The sequence below is a fragment of the Caretta caretta genome, chromosome 15 (genome assembly GCF_965140235.1).
Source record: "Caretta caretta isolate rCarCar2 chromosome 15, rCarCar1.hap1, whole genome shotgun sequence".
Classification (NCBI taxonomy): Eukaryota; Metazoa; Chordata; order Testudines; family Cheloniidae; genus Caretta; species Caretta caretta.
In genome coordinates, this window is record NC_134220.1 from 28,655,672 (window position 1) to 28,678,611 (window position 22,940).

Genomic DNA, 22,940 nt, shown 5'->3' on the forward strand with positions numbered 1-22,940 from the left:
TATCAAGAGGCTTTAATTACCTCAGCCTCTCTCATCTGAAATGTCTCCGGCTAGGCCCGAAGCCAGACCGCTAGTTCCATGACTGGCAGGACTGAAAGGCCCTGGAGTGGGCCTAGTTCTGCTGTGTCATGGTTAAGGCTACGATTTTGTCACAGAGGTCGTGGAAGTCACAGAATCCGTGACTTCCAGAGACCTCTGTAACTTCAGCTCATGGCCGCTGGGGAACTGTGGGGTACAAGGGACCCCCCGATCTCTGAGCCACCTCAGGCATCTGGGGGACCCTGCAGCTTCTGGCCACTGCGGGCAGCGGGGCCCCTGGGAGCTCCAAACTGCCGGGGGCAGCAGGGTCTCTGGGAGCTGCCACAGGCAGGGCTCCCGGCGGGTGGGGGTGGCCCCCTCAGCTCCCAGCGGCAGTCCCTCTGAGCCATGGGCAGTGGGGGAACCCCGCAGCTCTGAGCTGGGGCCCCCCGTGGGAACCCTGCAGCTCCCCATTTTGTCATGCATATTTTTAGTAAAAGTCTCGGATAGGGCTTCTGTGAATTTTTCTTTATTGCCCTTGACCTGTTCCGGGACTTTACTAAAACTACGTGTGACAAAATCTTCGCCTTAGTCAAGGTGGCGGGGGCAACACCTGGAGCTGTGCACAGGACAGGCTGTTAGAATATGTGGCTCCATTGGCCAAAGCCCTCTTCTTTCCTTTAAGGGGGGAAAACAGTGATGTGCACAGCTGTGGAGACTTGTGCAGTGGTGACCAGAGAGCATCTATCAGTGCTCCTGGCTGTGTGAGATCGGGAGTAGACTGCCTCCACCCAACCCCCACAGAACATCCCTGCTCAAAGTCCCTTTACTTTGGCTTTTGGTGGGTGGTGGTTCGTTGTTCTGCCCTTCATGAATAGCTTAATCCTGCCTCTGTCAATCCCTATGGGAATAAACTCCACACTATTCCTTGGCCACAAAGCCCATTTCCTTCACCATATTCTCCCGTCCATCTCTCCTTGTTGCCCAGCGTTTTTGGACACAAGAAGCACAAAATGGAGTAAGCCGTTTCGCTGGGTGGATAAATGGATGTTAAGTGCATGCAGTACATTGGCTCGTTTCACTGTATGTAGCAATAGGATATCACAATAAAGGCACGCTTCCGGAGCACAGCTGGTTTAAAAAGAACTGCGTATGGAACTAGCATTGAAACAGCAGCAGTAAGGAATGAGTGAAATCAACTGTGAGTTATTGACACAGGCGAAGAATATCAGAGAGGAAACGGGAAAATAGCAGCATCTAATAATAATAAAAGTGGGCTCTTATATGGCGCTTTGCACTGGTAGAACTCCAGGTGCGTTACAAAGGAGGTCCGCATCATTATCCCTATTTTACAGATGGGGAAACTGAGGCACAAAGAGGTGAGGTGACTTGCTCAAGCTCACCCAGCAGGCCAGTGGTGGAGCCAAATTGCTTCTCTCCTAGCGCTCTATCCATGGGACCACACTTCCCCTGCAATGTCGTTAGGTAACACTGCCTTTCATCTGGCTGTTGGAGACCAGAAATCTCCGTTTTAACCCTGTCTTGGCCACGCCGTCATCGGGTTATTCTCCTAACATTCCCCACTGTTGCTAGCTCTGGTGGAAGTGCTGGTATGGACTGGGCTCTGGGGGCTACCGGCAAGTTTGATCATAGTGTCACTAAGCCTGTTCTGAACTGGCCCACGCTAGTCCGCTCCCCTTTGCTGCCACCAATAGGACTGCAATGGTAGTAGCAAAGATGGGAAATTTGGGGAAAATGAATCTACTATAAACAGTCCACACTGTAAATGGGCACTCACAGGCCAGTCACTGAGTTGCTCTGTGCCTCATCGTCCCCATCAGTAGTACTGGTCCAGCTTTGCAATGCACTTTACTCCTCCCATCTGAGCATCTCAGTCTGTTGGCAGCTACTCTTGCTATACAGAAAGTGTCGGGAGGCTCTGGTACTAGGTGACTGACTGGTCACTATGGCCCAGGTTTTCAGAACTATTTGATTTCAGTGGGAAGTAGGGGTGTAAACACCTTTCAGATCTGGGCCTGTGTGTGCAAATACATCCCCAGCTCGGTAAGCGGGGACCCTGTTTTAGGAAACTTTGAGATGGGCTTTGAATTGAATTCTTATGTACTCCCCCTGGATATATCCGAGCAGGGGATGGCCTTTGTGCTAATGCGATTTGTTGCGATGATGGCAGTTTAGGAGAGGGGTGGGTTCTCTTCCCTCTCTGAAAATAAAGGGGTTGAGCCAGGCACTCAGCTGGTGTCCATCAGTGGTACTCCACTGATGATTAATGGAGTCATGCTGACATGAGTAGCAATAGACAACACCACACACCAAATCCAGTGATTTTTCTCATGCCACTCGCTGATGTGCATGTTTCTGTCTCTTACCGATCAGCTGTCATGGCTCTGAAGTAGCCTTTGTCTACAGATTCTAAATGCCCCGTTTCGCCTCTAATCTTCTCTCCTCCTTGTAGGTGTAAAACGTGCCAATTCTGTTCAAGCTGCCAGGCCTCATCCGGTGACTAGTCAGAGCTCTGCTGCTCAACCAGGTACACGTTCTGCTTTTACGTATTCTGGGTCTATTTGTGCCATGGAGGTGCTGGCCTGCATTGGGATGGTGCAGAATGGCTTCCCTGAGTGCAGGACTGTGCTTTGAAGACACTACTGATCACTGGGGTGGATCAGGGTTATCCCCCCAGTTACACACATGCATAGAGGTGTAATGGCTTTTCAAGTATCTCACCATGAACCAGTGCTGGAGTCCAAACCGTGACGTGGGAGCCAAGACTCCTAGATCACTGCTCTAACAACTCGCTGTTCCCACAGGGATGGCTTGGTACAGGCTGTGGTAGGCCCTTGTTTCCTGGGCCTGTGCCAAGAGGTGGAAAAGGTTGCATGCCCCATTCTCTCACTGCTGCTTGATCAATGGTAAAAATGATTCTGTTCCCAAGGACCGATGGGGGGTGGGGGAGAAGGGGGTTTTAATCACCTGCCCTTGAGGGGCCATTGGCTTTGCTGCCTGGTGCAGGATAACAAGATAACTGTTTTATACCACAGCTCCTCCAGTGGGTGGCAGACAAGAGCCCGGGCCCGCTGGGAGATATCCAGAAAGACAAGGTAAAGAATCTCAGTGGGTCCCCATCCACTGTAACGCACTGACTTGGGATCACACGGTTTCCTGCTCTGAGAGAGGTTCCCGTCCTTATGTCAAAATGCTTCAAAAGGGTGACAAAGCAGGTGACAGAGTTAATGGAAAACATGGAATTTTTGGAATGAAAATATCATTCAGAGCAGAATGAATCCAGGCTATTGTACCTAAACTGTCTCTTCTGCAGCTTGCCCTTCTGGTCTCTGGTATTTAACAAACACCATTTCAGATGTTTCCATATTGTAAATGGCCTGTTCTCTGCATCAGGGCAAGAAATTCTTCTAGCCTAGTGACCTGTTGGTGTGGTTACTAGTGAGCCCATAAAGATAAATGGCTTAGAAAAGGTGGATTAATGGTGGCATTGGGAGCAGATCGCTCTCCCTCTTTGTTTAGTCTGTGTGCCTCACTGGTGCCTCTCTCTGTGTGGCTCCCATTTCTTTCATTCTTCACCGTAATGATGGATTGAATGGCTAAGTCTCTGCCAACGTTAATTGACAGGCCAGGTCAGGGGACTCGCTTTCTGAGCAATTTTGCAGGTTATGATTTATTTAAAGCTTTGCTTTTCCTCTTAGAAGGCCAAATTCTGCTTTCATTTACCCTGGTGTAAATCTGGAGTGACTACTGATGTCAATGGGGTAACCTGATTTGCACCTGAGGAACTGAGAATAGAATTTTGCCCGTGTAGTATTAAAAATAAAATAAATGCTCAAATTAAAATGAATGTCGTCTTTCACCTTCCCTTCCTGGGGAAACAAGCTGTGCCACATTTGACTTTCAGGATGTTAATTATAAGCATTCAGTTCCATCTCCTCTATTAATTCACATTAGCAAGGTGCTGCCGTATTCCCCTCAGGCTTTCATTCCAAGATCTGAGAGTAAAAGTGGGTTAGCTATCTGTTTCCGAGCTTTCAGATTTTCCTTGACTGAGTCCTTTGTATTTGGGGAATTCTGACTCAGCAAAAGGTTGGGTTGAAATGTAGCACCTCCACCACTTACGGCTTAACCCCACGGCAAGGAAACTGAGAAGCCCATTATGTAGAGATCACCTGATAAAAAAGCAAAACCCCTCGCATGTGCATTATGCAGAAGCATAAAGGGCCCCAGTTACGGCTTCCATGGAGCACAATGGGGTAAGAAATAATCCAAGATGAAGTTCATTTGTCGCTCACCATGGATTTCCTCCCTTCTTAATTTACGAGCTGAATCAGCTGTAAGCCAAGCAGCCATCTCGACCAATTGCCGTGGCCATGCTCATGCCCCTTTGTTTTATTCGGTCCTTATGGCACTTCCATCCTTTCGGTATCTGAGCACCGAAGTGCCTGGGGCAGATTAGAAGCCAGGTCACCTGACTCTCAGGCCTGTATTCTAGGCAGTAGACCATGCTACCTCCTTTTTGTGTTTGCTTTCAGCAGGAGATATGTTTCCCCCAAGCCTCCATGTGAGTAAAACACAACGTAAAGCTCACCCACTTGGGTATTGGCACCCCCACAAGCATGGATATAGTATACATAAGGCACAGAAGTCGAGCAGAGTTTTCCCCAAACTCCTTAGCACATCACGGGTTCCCCCTTCTGCCTAGCAATTTGAGGGGGAAAGTGTCGGTATAAACGAGGGGCAATCCCATAGAATGTGGAACGTCAGATTTGCTTATGCAAATAAGAACATAGGAGTGGGCATGCTGGATCAGACCAATGGTCCATCTTCTGTTGGTGGCCAGTGCCAGATGCTTCAGAGGGAGTGAACAGAACAGGGCAATTCTGAGCTGCTGGCAGTTGGTGGTTTAGGGACACCTAGAGCGTAGAGTTGTGTCCCTGACCCTCTTGGCTAAGAGCCATTGATGGACCTATCCTCAATGAACTTGCACAGATCAAATCATCACAACAAGCAATAGGTTCGAAGTGGCAGCAGAACCGCTGCTAGATCTGTGTCACCGTCGCCATAGAAAGGATTCCAGTTCATCTCATGTCTCAAACACACCAAAACCAAGCTACTGGTGTGGTTTTCAAACCCGTGGGTAGCCAGACTGGCAGTAGGTGGCAGAACCTTTCTTGGCGGGTGAATCCGTATAGGGCAACAAACTTAAAAATGATTAAATGCTTTTTAGCATAATAAGGCCATGAGAAGATCCCTCCCTTTTATGAAGGAGTCCACGGAATAAGCTTGAGATGCACTTGTCTAGTGGGTAGGAGAAGCAGAGGGAAGAGGAATTTAAAATTGATAACAAGATCCAATGGCTAGAAGTTGAAGCTAGACAAATTTCAGACAGCAAGTAAAGCGTAAATGTAAGTGAGGGTCATTAACTGTTGGATCAGCTTACCAGGTATTGTGGTGGATTCTCCATCACTGGCAAGTTTTAAATCAAGATTGGATGTTTTTCTGAAAGATCTGCTCTAGCTCAATCAGGAATTATTTTGGGGCAGTTCTCTGGCCTGTTATCCAGGAAATCAGACTAGATGATGACCGTGGTCCCCTCTGGTCTTAGAATCTCTGAATCTATGAAAATCAAGTAGGATCACAAACTGTGCAGCTCCAAATCCCAGGTGCCTAAAACTGGCCTAGCTGAACTTTCAGACATGAATAACATTCCTCTCCAGTGCTGCACCCCATCTCATCGGGATCTGTATGTTCAATGCCTATTTTCTTTTGCACAGTGAGCCAGTCAACCGGCCCTCCCCAGACAGACCCGGCCTATTCAGCAGCAGCACCCAGGGATGAGAGAGGAGGTGGTGGAGGTTACTCAATGCCTGCAGCCAGAGAGGAGAGGGCTATGCGCCAGCCTGCCCCATATATGCAAGCCGCCGCCCCATCTGCGCCAGCTGCACCTGCACGTCCGCTCCCGCCGCCTCAGGACGACGAAGAGGATGAGGCCAACAGCTATGATTCTGATGAAGCAAGTAAGTAGCCTGGTGTCGTACTGTCCGGCTCCGATACAGATGGGTTGTTTTGAGCCACGTAAGAAAAGTAACAAATCTTGGGCCAGATCCTGAATATCTGAGGACCTGCTTTTCCCTCTGGCTTCAGCAGCGCTCAGTGCCTCTTGAACATCGCCCCTTGTTCAGAGGGTTAGTGGAGGTGGCTCAGAGGGCTGCGTTGTGGGAATGTGACTATAAATTTGAGGTCAGCAGGTCCCTGCAAAGTGCACCTTGTGCGAAACTGTTCTATTTTTTATGTCGCCTTATACACCCGTTTTATCTTTGGCAAAAAACGGGAATGCTGTCCTTTTTAAGTGACTGCAGCTTTGATCCTTTGAGGCTCATGTCATGTTCCTGGCATCCACTAAGTGCTTTTAATACTTGATAAATAAGTAATCAGGGAGGGAATTGTGCTATTTTGTGACTCCATTTCTCTCTGACTGAAAATAACAAACCATCTCCAAAAATTCAGCGTTCGAGTTGAATAATTCATCCTGTTAGGAAGGAGCCCAAGGGTCTAAGTGGCAACTTCATGCGACTTGGTTTTAAACCTTGAAAAAGGGGAAAGTCAAAAATTGAACTGCTAATGTAGAGCCCCGTTAAAGGCACAGTATTTGCAGAGGCTGAGAGGAGAATCTGGCTCTGACCTAGAGCTAGATCCTGCAAACTTTCCTCATGGGGCAAGCCCATTGATTTCGACATGGCTTGCAGGATCAGAGTCCAGATTTTTAAAGGTAGATAGGCACCTAAGTCTATGGCCCCAGAACCTTAGTTTATTTTACTCTCTCTAATATATGCCATTCTGTAGCATGTGTGTAAATGCACATGTCCACATGCGTACGCATATGAGAAGACATTCAGGTGAAGCCTCTATTTTTCTTTAGCTGCAGGAAATGCCAATAGACAGGTCCATCCGTATAAAGGAGAGATCCTTGTGGTTTCAGTACTTCTGCACTAAGATTCTCCCCCCCGCCCCATCCTAATTCATGAGCTTACTGGCCATAAGAGTGAAGATCAGGAACTCCAAGAAGGCATCACTTCATGTTTCAATCCTTTTTCTGAGGAGAAAGACAAGGGTGGTTAGGAACCATGAGACAGTCCATAAATATTAGGCAGAGAGGAAAGTGGCCATGAGGAAATTTAGTACAGTGGGATCCCGTGTTTAACATTTCCTCTCTCCAGTCAAATTTGGGTGAGCACCCAATGCAGTGAGTGTGCAGAACCCAGGCTGGAAACAACATGAAACTTGGGGTGATCGGCAGTCTCTGCTCACTTGGGAGAAGCTGCTGAAGTTCAGGGCTAACATGCACTAGCAGGTCATATAAAGATGTGGTCTGCATTGTGCAGCTGCTTTGCTCCTTTAATAGGTCTCGCTTGTGCTGTCATCTTCTTGTTTGCATGCTGAGCACTAAACTCTGCTAAAACTCTCAGTGACCCCTCCCCTGTGTTCCAGGTAAACGTTTGCATAGCTCTGTCCTGATAATGTTCTGACTACTGTAGCTCCTGAATTTGGCCAGGAGATGCTGTGATGAGAGGTTAGTTGGTGACTGTGTGTAATAATGGCTGCAGTGTTTGAAATGCCCTCTAAATTTGTGCACACAATTTTTCATCTGCAGTCACAAGAGCAAAGGGGAACAGCCTCTAATGACCTGGTCTGCAGGCTTATCCTTCACAGTCCCAGTGAATTGTGCCCATAGTCAATTCCGGATGTTAAATTAGAAGCTAAAATGTATTGCGTGTCATAATGTTGTAGGTTGACGTCTTCATGATGTGATGCAACATGGTTGCCCTGTACTCCAAGAGGTTTGGGCTCTCTATGATGATGGAATGCCCCTTGGCAGAGCAATGCTGTCCTTTTAGGAGACAGCAGCCAAGGTCACGGTCAGCAATTTAAAATGGTGTCTCTGCCTGGGGTAAGTTTTGGGAGGAGGCTTGCCAGGCAAATGACAGGTCAGAACGCTTTGGATGAAGTGAGATTTTATTGCGATGCTTGGTGAGGGCACTGGGAGACCCAGTTCAGGCCCCTGCTCTGACTGAATTGGGGTGGTCTGGGATGAAAAACTCCTTTGAATCAGGCAGGCAGGGACTTTAAACCTGGTCTCCTCCCCGCCACCCTCACGTTTTTGTGAAAACGTTCAAAAGATTTTCTTGTTCCAACGTGGAATGAAAAGAAATTTCGGAACCTCGGGAGTTGCCATGAGATGGAATTGTCGTCCACTGTCAGCTCTCACTGGCATGGCAGAGTGCGCAGTGGACTATGCGGACACCCTCCCTTCCTTAGCGCTGCTCTGCCTTTGGGGCTAGGAGCTGCCAGGGTTTCATATTGGTATCACTCGGCTGCGTGGATGAAATATCTCCAGTGGCTTTGTTCTTAATAAAACCATCTCTTACTTTTCCCTCTCCCCTCTTGCTAATTAGCCACGCTGGGGGCGCTGGAGTTCAGTCTGTTGTACGACCAGGAGAAGAGCTCTTTGCACTGCACTCTCATCAAAGCAAAAGTAAGTGCACCCTTGGAACAAAATAAAATGACTTAAGAGTAGGCCGGCCGGCAGGGTCTGATCCGTTATCCTTGGCCCCTGCTCATTCTATGTACACAGGACATTGTCCTCCCCGGGAAGAGCGTATTTCAGAAACGCCTCTCTCTGTTTTCATATGCTTCCCAAGACCCAGTCTGGTTTCCACCTAACTGAATGCAATGGAACTGAAGCTAGTTCTGCCGCCATCTCTCCCCCTGCAGCCAGGCGACCCACGCAGGCGTTACTAACAAGGATGTGTGATCTCCATTTCTGTAATAGCTGGGTGCTGGAGGTAACAATAATTCCCTTAAGGGTGAGGTGTAGGATTCTCTGCCCTTCCAGCTCGCTGCAGACTTGGGAGGAGGTAGGACTGCATTGGGCACGTCTAAGGTTCCTTCCAGCGCTAGAGCACCGACTGGCTCTAGAGAGACTCCCTATTCCAAGTGTAGGGAACGTTTTGGAAAACTCTGCTGTCTCTAAAAGTGGCAGAAGTGTTTTTTTCCCAGTGTAGGAGACATAAGTGAGCCCCTGTTCTGCCACCCAGGAAAAGGCAGATGGGAGGGTCTTGTATCGCGCCCTAAGTGGTAGCAAGGCACGGGCTCAGTCTGATGGTTAGTGGTAGCAAACTCTCCTGCGGAAGGCCCTCCTCCATAAACAGTCTGTCCCTGGAGACAGCAAGTTACAGCGTGGGTTTCATCATCTGCTCTCGCGTCCCCCTCGCATGCATCTGCTGCAGTAGACTTGGGTAGGCGGGATAGCTAAGCCACAGCGACTTAAGGCCACCAGGTCCTTGAATAGGCCGTTTCCCATGTGATGTGTCTCTGAACTGGAATCCCTTTGCTGGGGTATGTCGTTAGGAGATGGATGAGAGGAGGTTATTTCTTGCAGCAGTTGAGCCGATAATGGAGACTTGAGCCATCTTCAGAGGCCACATGCCAGGAGCTGGCATCACATGTTTGACTGGAGCCTAGCTGAAGGCAACCTATGCCTGAGCGTGCAGATGCGTGTTCTGGATAGGAGTGCATCCGAGTGGCTGAGTGCGCTGTAATTACCCACCAGCTTGCTCAGGTTAATTGATTTCCCACAGCCATCTCACGGGGTTATTGGGGTTACTTCTGCCCATGTGCAGCGGGTTGATTATAGCAACTGTAACCAGGACAGTTACTTGAGTTACACTGAAGATAATTGGTGTAGTTAATTCCATCTCCTTTAACCACCTGCAACAGCCATTAGTACCAAGGCTCTCAGAACTGAGCAGGGGCCTTGCAGAGATGTCAGCAGACAAAGTTAAGATGTCAGCCCTTTATTTCCAGGATTCCTGTTTGTAATGGTTCAGTCGACTTTCCATTTCTGTTCATGCGATCAGGCAAAATCAGCAATGTTTAGCTGCCATTGAGTGTATGTGCAATGAAACCCCAAGCTACAGCACTGTGAGCAATGTCTGGCTAGGTCCTAAAACTCTACTTTCATTCTTGTTAAAATCGCAAAGCAGAGAAGTCCACAAAATCTCTGAATTTAACAGCACAGATTCAGGTCTGAATCCAGAATTTGTTCCCGTCACTAGGTAACACCACCGCCCGCTGACATTCACAGATACCGTACCTGACTGCCCGGTGCACCCACAGCACTTGTATCGTATCTAGTTAGAGCAGGTGATGTCAGGCTACCCGAAGTACAGCAAATGAATCAATGCTGCCATTCCTCAATATTGCCTGATGGGAACGGGCTGCACCCTGCAGTGACAATTCCCCAAACCTCAGATCTGACCAACAGTCTGATTTCCCATAGCAGTGAACATCTCAGACTGAAACACCTGACTCAGCACTTCTAGAAGATCAGGCCCCTTTTAAGGTGCCTTGAGGTGGGCACCCAAAATCCCGAGTCATGTGGGAAAATGTAGGCCCAAGTGCTTTCTGCTGCAGCCAGCTGTGTTTCAGTGGTTTGTGGTGAGGTCGTAGGATGGACTTGTATCCCTAGTGCCTTGAGAAACAGAGGTAAAGTCCTGAAGCCTAATGCGCCTCCCTGGGTAGAACCCTGGTAGGTCCCACTGAAGGTAACTGGGGGTCCTGCAGGCCTGAGGGGAAACTGATGTTCACATTTCACCAGTTCTGTAGGGTGAATGCCATTGAATGCTCGAATTCCTGCAGGAGGTACCGCTGTCCTGTAGAGAAGGCTGGTAATTCCAGTGTGTAGACGTGCTGGTGGTAGTGAAGTGTGCAGAATTTTCCACTTTGAAAATGCCAACGTGCACCTCTGAACATGTCTCATCTTCTACTGCGTCCCAGCTTCCCGTGCATTCGCTCTCTCTGGAAGAGCTCAATCCTCTTAAGTGTTCAGGAATGACTTTCTGGATGAAGGAGGTCTCTCCTCTTTGTGCTAAACATGCTGCCCCAGCGGTGTCATTTCAGGCTAGCTCTTCAGCAGCTCCGACCCTTTCGTAGGGGATGAAGACGTGAAGGCAAACCTTTGCTTCTTGAATGTGAGTTTGGAAGCTGGCTGGGGATAATGCAGACCTGTCCGTTAGGTTGCACAAGACTCAAACACAATGTGAGCAAGTCGATAGCAGAAAGTAGCATTGGTCTGATATTTAGAAGCTGAATTTGAAGTGTTGGTTCAGGGTTGGGACTGTTCCGCTTATTCAGAACAAAGAGCCTTGATTTATTCACCACATACCTTCCGTTCCTTTTATTAATTTATAGCTCGTAATAAACTATTGCTAAATCCTTCCCCTCAGTGCATTTAAAGATGGCTAACCCCCTTCATTATCTTTTAGGGTTTAAAACCAATGGACTCCAATGGTTTAGCTGATCCTTATGTAAAGTTGCACCTATTGCCAGGAGCCAGTAAGGTAAATATCTATCAATTAATTTGCTTAACTCTGTTACATTGAAACAGTGAACAAAAATATTACGGTACTGTTTTAGAGTGGAGATTTTTCCAAAGGACTGAGATGGCCAATTCCCATTAAAATTAATAGGAGCTAGACATTCAAATCCTCTAGGCTGCTTTGGAAATCTCAATTCACAGGCCTAAATATATTCCACATGGAGAGAAAAATCTCCAATGCTGAGTTAATCCTGAGTACTGATACTTTTAAAACTGAAAATAACAATAGCGTGGAAGGAACAAGAGCAGGTCTCAAAGGCAGCTGCTCTATTGTTGTTTGGAAATTTGCCTTGGTCTCTCACCTCTGATTTCTGTACACGGTTGCTCCTTGCCGTTATCTAGTATGTGACCTGCTCAAGACAATGAAGCCTTGGGCCAAGCAACCTTCCTGACACCTGTGTCTCTTAGGATGAATGGTGCTTTTGTAGACGCTGTGCTGTAGGTCCTGGAAAATCGGAAGTGTGAAACCTACCATAACTCAGTAGAGATGAACTGCACTAAATGGTCCGCTATTCCCCAACTCTCTCAGGAGCTCACACAGGCCTTCTAGGACATTGCCTGTGTGATGGCTGCTCACCAACATTCAGAAAAAAGATGCTTTCTGGGGTCCACCCAAGAGATGACTGATCTGAACACCCCTTAACACCGCTGATGTTCATACCTGGATGCAAACAGATGGGATTGGCTCAGTGGGCTGAACTAAAACCCCAGAGCTGAGAACACTTGTTGTGTTGGAGAAGTTTGAATCCGATTATTTTTTAATCATGTTGATTATGGTGATGCCTAAGGACCCACCAAGAGCAGAGCCCATGGTGGGAGGCCCTGTACTAACACAGAACAGCAGAGCATCTCTTCCCTGGACAGTTTGCAGTAATACTCCTTGCATTGGCTGCTTCTGCAGCTGCTCCTACCAGCTGGAATCTCTGACAGGTTCTTCTCAATCTGGATCTGGACTTTTCTTTGTCTCAGAGCCAGCTCTAGTCTTTTTCTTCTCCCTTGGCACATGAACACAATCAGTCCAATTAAGTTTATTTACACACTGTGTACCAAGCAGGATCCTCCTCCACCTGATGACTGGCTTCTGATGCGCTCATTGCTGTTAAATAGGACCTTTCCCTTTGTCCCGTTGAAGTCCATTTTGTTATTAGTGCAGAAAAGTGCTTATTATTGTAAGGATATCAGCATCTCCTTGAACTTTGGATGGAAATGAATAGGACACTGGTGAATGGGGAGTGGAATAGCTCAGCCTGGTGGTCTTTGTTAATGGATGAGCGCTCCCCGATTTCTGAGAGAGGGTGTTTTTTCGTATTGCCTTCAGTTTTGCATTTTTCACAGCAGCCTTGCAGAAGCAAGCAGCGTACAGGACATCTCGAAAGACTAATACCTAGTTAATGAGCACAGAGACGCTTCAGAGAAGGTGACATTGTTAATACAATGCAAAACATCTGACACAAAATCTAATTATTACTGGAGTTTGAAAGATCAATTTTACTTTGAAGGTTCTTTGTGTTCTAATTAGAGCTGTGAAAAATATCCACCAAGTGAGGAAATGCTCCAATTATTTTCTTCATCAAAGAAAGCTCTGTAAACTCCCGCTCCCAGGACCAGCTGAAAATTGAATTCAGTGGAGAAAACTTCTAGGAAGAAATGAACATTGTTGGCCCACTGCCTAACAAATGTCTCTTCTGTTTGCTGTGGGGATTCAAAGATTTTTTTCCCCCTCTCTCTGGCTGAATTATACTCAAAAGAAATGACTGAGGTGCCACACTCTTTCAAAATAATGTTAATAAAAAGTTTGTAATTTACACTTTGTGCACTTTGGGATCAGATTGGCTCAAACATCAAAACAAAAGAAACATTCCAGCACACCCACAAAATACAGTGGGCAGAATCCATCCCTAGTGTAAGATCTGAGTAGTCTATGTCCCCAATGTTTTGGGCTAGTGTTCCTTTCTTATCCTTTTTTCATACGTTGGAAAAAAATTCTCCAGTTAGAAGCATCTGGGATCTTGTTGTTAGCGTTAGGTGCCTCTGTTGATCCAATTCTCATTCATGGCGTATCTTTCTACTTTGCAACAGTGGAAGGAGGCTACTAATTTTGCCCAGGCAGAGAAGCCCAGCCAGATGTGGAATCTCGATTTAGTAGGAATACAAATTTTTCCCATGTGGCACAAGAGCTGAAGAAGCCAAAACTTCACTAACTTGAGAATCAGTTAATTTTCTGTTTGTACAAGGGCTGAATTGGCCGAGAGTAAGTAAATATGAACAAGTCAGAGAGAGAGACAAGAAAGTTCCTGCTTAGACTTTCCATTTATTTTAGGCCACCAAGTTCATTTTCCAGTGGGCTGTGCCTGACCACCTAAATTGCCATGGCACGGTAAACACCACAAACTTCCTTTAGAAGAAGAGGCCATGTGCATCTGGGTCAAATTATGAGGATTGGAGTTTGACTCTTAAATGAGATTAGTTTGGTGACTTTGGTTTACAAGCATTACTTAAAAATATTAAAAATGTTAGGTTAGATCCTGTAATACTTTGCTTGGGTGAGTGGCCCCCCGTGAAATCAAATACAGGGGAACCGTGGGACTGCTCATGTGAGGAAAGATCATAGGATTGACCCACTGTTTGCATAATGCTTGACCCGGGTCCATTTTAGGCAGCAGACAGTGTGTGTGATTAGTTCTTTGTTTTGTTTTTTGAAACTCAATAGTCAAACAAATTGAGGACCAAGACTCTGCACAACACTCGCAACCCCATGTGGAATGAGACCCTGGTGTATCATGGCATCACGGATGAAGATATGCAAAGGAAAACACTCAGGCAAGTTGAAGACAAAATCCCAGTGTCTTACACTGGGGATTACAGTGGACGAGAAGCTGGGTATGAGTCAGCAGTGAGCCCTTGTTGCCAAGAAGGCTAACGGCATATTGGGCTGCATTAGTAGGAGCATTGCCAACAGATCGACGGAAGTGATTCTTCCCTTCTGTTCAGCATTGGTAAGGCCACATCTGGAGTATTGTATCCAGTTTTGGGGCCCCCACTACAGAAGGATGTGGACAAATTGGAGAGAGTCCAACGGAGGGCAACGAAAATGATTAGGGAGCTGGGGCACATGGCTTATGAGGAGAGGCTGAGGGAACTGGGCTTATTTAGTCTGCAGAAGAGAAGAGTGAGGGGGGATTTGATAGCAGCCTTCAACTACCTGAAGGGGGCGGTTCCAAAGAGGCAGGACCTAGGCTGTTCTCAGTGGTGGCAGATGACAGAACAAGGAGCAAGGCTCTCAAGTTGCAGTGGGAGAGGTCTAGGTTGGATATTAAGAAAAACTATTTCACTAGGAGGGTGGTGAAGCACTGGAATGAGTTACCTAAGGAGGTGGTGGAATCTCCATCCGTACAGGTTTTTAAGGCCCTGGCTGGGATGATTTAGTTGGGGTTGGTCCTGCTTTGAGCAGGGGGTTGGACTAGATGACCTCCTGAGGTCTCCTCCAACCCTAATCATCTATGATTCTATGAAAGTGCACTGTGATGGGGAACTGGGTGCTCCCTCTGCACAGGGGTGAGTGTCATTCCCTGCTGCAGCACTTAAAGTTAGCGACCTTTGCAACCCTTTAAGAAATTGGGCAGAAGTAGAGGTGAATGAAAAATGTTCGAAGGATCAGTTTTCCATCAGAAAATGCAGCTTAATCAAAACTGCAACATTTCCTGGGGATGTCGATTTTAGATGACATTTTTGATGGAAGAAAGTCTTAAGAAATTGTTTGGATGAAGTCAAAGTGAAACATTTTGACATTATCATTTTTTATTTCCTTTAAACTTGTGCACTATTATATTTTAAATAATGTCTATTTAATATTAAATATTTTATATTCTAGTTTGACATTATCAAAATGAAACATTTTTACCTTATTGAAACTAGATGTTTTCACATTATTCTAGCAAAATGTTTCAATGATTCTGAATTGACATTTTTCAGAATTTCTGTTCCACAGGAAATTTCAGAATTTTGGCTTTTTGTTCTGAACTGGAACAAATTAAAAAATGTCAGAATTTCTTGAGGAATGGCAATTCTGTTTTCCAGCCAGCTCTGATCACAAGTTAAACTGAGGCTGCTAGATTTGGCAGGGATCTTAGATGTGAGATTTTTAGGCTTTGCTGTTTACATTCCTCCCACAAACAATTCTTTTGGGTCGCATAGCACAGAGTCTGAGCTGGGAAATCCTCCAGCCCATTCAATATTAGGTCCCTTTTCTTGTTCGATTCAGGATCTCGGTGTGTGATGAAGACAAATTTGGCCACAATGAATTTATCGGTGAAACTCGAGTTTCTTTGAAGAAACTCAAATCCAATCAGAAAAAGAACTTTAACATCTGCTTGGAGAGAGTAATACCGGTAAGTCTCGTGAAGTTCTGCTATGTTGTCATTACTTCTGGTGCTCAATATAAAAGTAGCATTCAATGGGCTTTGGAGTGGCCATGAATTTGAGACTCCTGAGTGGCTATGTGACCTGTGAATGTGAAGGTGTCTGGGAAGGTGCTCAGAACCTGAGGGCCAGTTTGTGGTCTCAGTTGCGGCAGTATAAATACGAAGTAATTCCATTGTAGGCCATCATGGAGATCAGAATCTGGTCCAAGCACTGCCTGGCCTGCTGGTGTGATAGGGCAGTTCTTCAGTGCACAGGGCATTCTGTTTCATGGACTAGCACAAGTCTAATTTATAAGATATTAACCCCCCTGCCCCTCGAAAACGTCTGTGATGTGGGCAAAGGGCAAAACTCTGCTCTTGGATCCTCATGCTGACTCTTGTACCCTGGTCTCCCAGACAGAGTTCTGTAAACGTAGGAAGAGCAGTGTAACAGAGCTGAGATCACTACTTTAGGATTGAGAGCAGATTTTTGCCCACAGGCTTTAAACAAGGAAAACTAGGCAAATTGCTGAGGTAAGATCACTAGTAGTGCTAGCAGGAACCTGTCTGAGCAGCCTATGTGGAGTTCCAGCATGTCCTGTCCAACTGTTTACAACTAGAGGCGGAATCCTAGGTAAAGGACTGACCTCATGAGCGAGTAGCATATTGCATGCTCCCGTGTACAGCTTTGGAGGGGAAGTGGAATATGGGTGGCTTTCTTCCCTAGAAATAACTCATATGGATGCCCACAAGCTGCTTTAAATATTTGAATGGCGGTAGCTCCCCTGACAAGACAGCACCCTGCAATCCAGTATCCTACCACAATTTTTCAGAAGGGAACTTAGGGGAGATGATTGATTACCTGGGTGGGGAAAAGATTGCACGCCTGTGTGCATGGAATAGATTCAGATCTATGGCTCTGGCCATCGGAAAATAGGAATAAAGAAACTCTTGAAGTTCGATGGGTGGATAGAAGCCACATCACTTGCTGAAGAGCCTGTAGGTGTGTGGGACAATTTCACAGCCCCCCGCCCCCCGTGGTCAGTAAGGGTGGCACCATGGCTGAGTTTGACCTGTTGGGTGTGTGCATGAATATTGTTTCTGTAGGGAGAGACCTCTCTCTGCCTGTGGAGTTATTAAAGGGAATCTCTCTTTGTTCCTATTCCAAGATGAAGCGGGCTGGAACGACCGGCTCCTCTCGCGGGATGGCACTGTACGAAGAGGAGGTAAGATCTGGTGCTGCCCATGCTCCTCTGGCTCTGCTTTCAAAGGGCATCCTTAGCTAAGGGTGAGTGGCACCGTTTTCTATCCTTTTGGTGCCACTCGTGAATGATGGATTTTTTGTTTTATAATCCCACTTCCAGAGCCTCTCAGCCACTCCTTACAGTGCAGGGCCGCCGTGAGAGTCATGCTCTAGGGGTGATGGCGCTGCAGGCGGAGATGTGTTTGCAGTGTGTGCCAACGTAGCCGCTCTCTGTGAGCTAGCTAGCTCGAGCGCTGGTAGCAGTCAAGCTCCGGCAGCATGGATTCCCGCCGGAGCACATAGCCAGCGTCCTGGGTGGACTTGTACATACCGCCCTGCCGCAGCGTTACTGCCATTGGTACTCGCGCTAGCTAGAGTGACGCTATCTTGGGTATAGCTACACGTACTGGAATCCCGTCTCTGATTGCCGTGTAGACGTACCCGAAGAGTGCACCGCTTCCCCGTTATCTGCCTCTTCAGTGAGTAAAGGAATTGCTCTCCTGATGCCCCCAGTATAGAGCCAGCTGGGGTGTGGGATCCCAAGGTCATTCCTGAGTCCAGGTCTCTCACGGGGGAACCCATGATGCTACCGGTTGGGTGGGATGTGCATATCTCTCTAGTGCAGGCTCAAACGTCTAGTCATGGTGCTGATGCGAATACTGGAGGTGAGTTTCTTTGACTGCTTTGCAGGCCTGGATGATTCAGGCATTTCCCCCATGAGCCATCATGTTTTTCCTGTTTGCCGTGTGACAAGGGGAGGGTTAGTTAATGGTTGTAGAAGGAGCAGCCGAAGTGCCAGGTGGGAGGTGGAAATGTTACAAGTGCGAACTCTCTCCCTGTTCTGCCTTCAGAGCATCTGCTTGCAAACGCCCTTTCAGATTGTAGGTTCGTTCCAACCTGAACCTGAGACTAAAAGGTGCCACATGTAACCCCCCCCCCGACAAAGCGAAACCAGCTAAAACTTTCTAGCAAGCCATTGAACAGGGTCTGCCGAGTTTAACCTAACTGACACATACAAACCTTTTCAATCCTTATTGAATATAAAAAATAGAATCATAATAACTGGACGTGGCTTCTGCACATTGTATTGGTCACCTTCAACAAGTAGGTTCCTGTGTTTAAACACTTCCTCGCCTTCCTCTGTAATCTCTCGTGGTCCCTTTTCAAGCTTTTCCTTTAGTCATTCCCTCTTTCCTGCACAATGGATTATGGTAAGTCCCTGCCTCCAATATTCCCATGTGGGTGTGTTTCTGGTCTCTCTTATCCCAGTCCCCACTCATTCCTCTGGCTTCCTCTCATAGGTAGACCGCGGTGGTGATGTGGAAGAACGAGGAAAGATCCTTGTGTCCCTCATGTACAGCACCCAGCAGGGAGGCCTGATTGTTGGCATCGTCCGTTGTGTCCATTTAGCTGCAATGGATGCCAATGGATACTCGGATCCTTTTGTTAAACTGTAAGTTAGAGCCCAAAAGTTCTGATGTTTGTTGTGCCATCATGCGGGGAGCAAAGTCCATGATGGAGCGTGTTCAAGAGGGGTTACCTTAAAGCCTGGTCATTGTCGGAGGAATAACTCTCTGTTAACCATGGTGGCTTCTAATTCTGTAATGTACCTGCTCCATGAATTTCACTGACCGAAATGCGTTTTAACTGGCATTAGTGCTGCAAAGCCCATACAACAGGGGAAGGGTAAAATGGATTCTATCCAGCTTCATGCAAAACCAATGACATTGTCAGCTGAACTGTAACTGCAGGCTCTTTGGGATTGCAATGGGGCATGCTGCCATTCACATGGTGCAAATTCTCACACTCTAAGTGGGCTTCTGATGCGCCTTTTCCAGGCGCATTCCAAAGTGATTCCGAACTCAGCTTCTGATTCTTCACTCCTCAAGACGCATCAGTGTAAAATGGCTGTAGCTGAGTGGAGAATCAGACCCTCAATAGCAGACCCGTTGGGATTGAAGTCTTGTTAATCGTGTGGTATAATACACAAAACAATCTCGCCATTGGCTGCCGGGCATGGCCGTGCATACGAGATACGCTGTTCATCCCTGCTGCCCAGATTCTGATCTGTCCCATGCCCTTGCCATAAGCAGAGCCATGCTGGCCTTTACTGCACTTCACGGTGGTGCTGCCTCTGGAAATATGCATTTTTTTAACAATCTCTGTACAGCTAACAGTTACATGGGACACTGCAAGAGGCAGGAAGAACACCGTGTGCTATTCACATTCTCAGCTCACTGCAAAGTCAAATGACATGTAATCAATTTGTAAACTTGGCAAATTTTAATTTGAAGCTCTTAATCCGGAATAGATATTCCACAGTTATCCTTTCAGGCTAGAACTTCCCTCTACACCTAAACCATGTAGATATTTTTTTCCCCTGGTCATTTTCCATTTCCTTTCTCCCCTTACAACAAGAACACTTTCCCTCTAAAAAATGAAATAAAAAACACTGATAACCCCTGCCCATAACGATCCGCAAGTCTTGTTTGCTGTTCAACAGAGTTGAATGTTTTTCCTTCAGTGTCATGCTTTATTCTCTCTTGTGCTCTCCAAATAGAACACTGAGATTTTTACTTTCAAAGGTAATTTAAACAAAGATTTAATTAATACAAACTGTACAATTTAGCATTGCGTTTGTACTGGACTGTTAAGACTGAGCTAATTGTTTCCATACTTATAAGTAAAACTAATTCAGTATGCTAATCTGTGCTTCATTAAATGCTAATTGATTATCAGCTGTAGTTGGGTTTTTTCCCAAGTCTCTCTAGACTAGTTTGTATTTGTGCACTCTTGAAATTCTCAGGAGCAGAGGCACAATGGAATAGCTCCCCATGGAGGTTAAAAGCATGGTTTGGCATCATATAATAACCAGCTTGTCTACTACTTGTCAGTGTCATGATTATTTCAGCCTCTCCATGCTCGTAGCCCTCACTAGCATCAGTCAAGCTCTTTTCGACTTGTACGTGTATTTCCAATTTAGTCCCTTGGGCATTTCAGCACTCCTCCAGCCATTTCTTTGATCATTGCAATTTTCCCTCCAAGTGCCTTGTGAGAAAATTGTGGAGCAGGTTACAAATAAACTGCCTCAGTGCGATCTCTTCTACAAGCTTGTTCTACAGCAGATCCAAGTGAGAGGAGTGCTAGCTATTTGGGTTTAACATGATTCTTTTTAAAGGTTGTCTTTCTAATCTAAGTACCACCAGTGCATCTATATAGAGAGATTTATGCTGAATTCAGTAACTGGTGCAAAGTGAATTGTTCTAGTCTTAGACTGAATGATCTGAAACAGGTTTTTTACTCATTTTGTGATTTTTATTAAGTTTTAACTTCCTTAGCTATTGTTTTTCCAGTCCAGAAACTCCTTTTTCTTTAATTTTCAAGCTGGCTCTGTTCATTCACTTCACTTCAGTTCTAAGATGCTTTATGTTGCTCCTAGTTGGCTGAAACCTGACATGGGAAAAAAGGCCAAGCATAAGACTCAGATTAAAAGGAAGACGTTGAATCCTGAGTTTAATGAGGTAAGGATGGATCCCCTTTTTTAAATGGGCCAAACTTTTAATTCTTTGTACATGTGAAACACAAGGCATTGCCAAGCAACAATTGCTCTTTCAGGCTCCTTTCTGTCTTCAAACTGTTCAGGGTTATTTCTGAAATAAATGAGTACAAAGTTAATCACCACCTATGGAGGGATAGGATTATAATTCAAAATGATCTGGACAAACTGGAGAAATGGTCTGAAGTACATAGCATGAAATTCAATAAGGACAAATGCAAAGTACTCCACTTAGGAAGGAACAATTAGTTGCACACGTACAAAATGGGAAATGACTGCCTAGGAAGGAGTATTGTGGAAAGGGATCGGGGGGTCATAATGGACCACAAGCTAAATCTGAGTCAACAGTGTAACGCTGTTGCAAAAAAAGCGAACGTCATTCTGGGATGTGTTAACAGGAGTATTTTAAGCAAGACACGAGAAGTAATTCTTCTGCTCTACTCTGTGCTGATTAGGCCTCAACTGGAGTATTGTGTCCAGTTCTGGGCTCCACGTTTCAGGAAGGATGTGGACAAATTGGAGAAAGTCCAGAGAAGAGCAACAAAAATGATTAAAGGTTTAGAAAACATGACCTATAAGGGAAGATTGAAAAAACTGGGTTTGTTTAGTCTGGAGAAGAGAAGACTGAGAGGGGACATAACAGTTTTCAAGTACATAAAAGGTTGTTACAAGGAGGAGGGGAGAAAAATTGTTCTCTTTAACCTCTGAGGATAGGACAAGAAGCAATGGGCTTAAATTGCAGCAAGGGCAGTTTAGGTTGGACATTAGGAAAAACTTCCTAACTGTCAGGGTGGTTAAGCACTGGAATAAATTGCCTAGGAAGGAATCTCCAGCATTGGAGATTTTAAGAGCAGGTTACACAAACACCTGTCAGGGGTTGTCTAGATAATAAGTCCTGCCTTGAGTGCAGGGGACTGCAGTAGATGACCTCCCGAGGTCCCTTCTAGTTCTATGATTCTGAGAGTCACGAATATGGGCAGCCTAATTGAAGTGTTTGATATTTTGGCCTTATCTCCTTGATCAGGGAGAAATATACATGCTAGATTAATCTTAATAATTCAGTGTCCTCTCCCCCTCTATGAGAGAGCGAGTGATCTAACTAAATCATGCAGAGGATGATTATTTGCTAGCATTTTATTAAATCTCTGTGCAGTGTTTTAAATTAAGTGTAAGCTTTAGAATGTAAAGGTTCCTTGAGCTGTAGCTCACGAAAGCTCATGCTCAAATAAATTGGTTAGTCTCTAAGGTGCCACAAGTACTCCTTTTCTCTTAAAGCTGGGTTTTTGGAGTAACTCTCGTATTTTGTGTGCTTTCCAGGAGTTTTTCTATGACATAAAACACAGTGACCTGGCTAAGAAATCACTGGACATATCGGTCTGGGATTATGATATTGGCAAATCTAACGATTATATCGGTGAGTTACAGGTCTGTCTACTCTGTGCCGATTGATGGGAACAGGGTGTTTCCCTACAGTGGCTCTGAGGTCACACACCGCTCCAGGTCAGAGGGGCGAGGCAAAGGATTGCTGACAGTTGGCCGGCTCTGCTTGGGAATCCAGAAGTGGCCAAGGTGCTGGGTGTGATTAAAAACGGCAGGCACTTCGGAGGAGAGGGTGCTAAGAATGGGTCGGGCTTATCAGAGCTGCAAACTCTCTGCCACAAAGTGCTCTCTCTGTGTTTGGTGATTTTAAATGACTCACCTGTCTTTAGGTCCTCTTCAGTGCTCTGAAATACAAAGAAGTTCCATTTTAAGCATTGAAGTAGGACCTCGTGGGCAGCAGGACCGGGGATTCAGTTGCGACTCCTCATGTTGCACCATTGTATAGAGGACCTGGGCTCACAAGCAGATTCTGCTCTGGGCTGATTTTATAAAATTTGCCCATTTGACCCCTTTTTTTGGTCGGCACTTTTTTCTAACTCTAACTTGGTGGCCCAGCTCTAGGTCAGAGTAACCTGGAGCAGGTAAACTTCAGGCCAGATTGTGGCCTTTCCGCAGATAGGTGGGGGCCTAGACAGCTCGGCGGTCAGCCATGTGCATTGAGCAGGGAGGAGCCAGAGTTTAGTCACGCGAAGGAAGGGAACGGTGGTATCAATGGTGGTGGTAGACCCCCCAATATTGGCATGGCACCCTGCCCCTCTTCTGCCTGCACCCTGTACACAAATATCAAAGTAGCTGAACGCGTGTATGCTGCTTCTGTATCCCAGCAGGAGGAACTTCTCCAGCTACTACTGAAGCTGAGGAGAACTCTAATGTGCATCTGGA

General features: G+C 46.2%; 1 protein-coding gene across 25 annotated transcripts in view; it reads left to right on the forward strand.

Annotated features, from left to right (window-relative positions):
- The window catches only part of RPH3A (rabphilin 3A), a 148,806-nt gene that overhangs the window by 118,374 nt on the left and 7,492 nt on the right, over positions 1-22,940 (forward strand). For all 25 annotated transcript variants that reach the window (XM_048821164.2, XM_048821178.2, XM_048821186.2 and 22 more), the window contains 11 exons: positions 2,492-2,566; positions 3,075-3,134; positions 5,817-6,059; positions 8,496-8,575; positions 11,367-11,441; positions 14,190-14,299; positions 15,741-15,867; positions 17,049-17,105; positions 18,424-18,575; positions 20,562-20,643; positions 21,996-22,092. In XM_048821164.2, the coding sequence (XP_048677121.2) occupies positions 2,492-2,566; positions 3,075-3,134; positions 5,817-6,059; positions 8,496-8,575; positions 11,367-11,441; positions 14,190-14,299; positions 15,741-15,867; positions 17,049-17,105; positions 18,424-18,575; positions 20,562-20,643; positions 21,996-22,092 (1,158 nt within the window). The remainder of the gene's footprint in view (positions 1-2,491; positions 2,567-3,074; positions 3,135-5,816; positions 6,060-8,495; positions 8,576-11,366; positions 11,442-14,189; positions 14,300-15,740; positions 15,868-17,048; positions 17,106-18,423; positions 18,576-20,561; positions 20,644-21,995; positions 22,093-22,940) is intronic.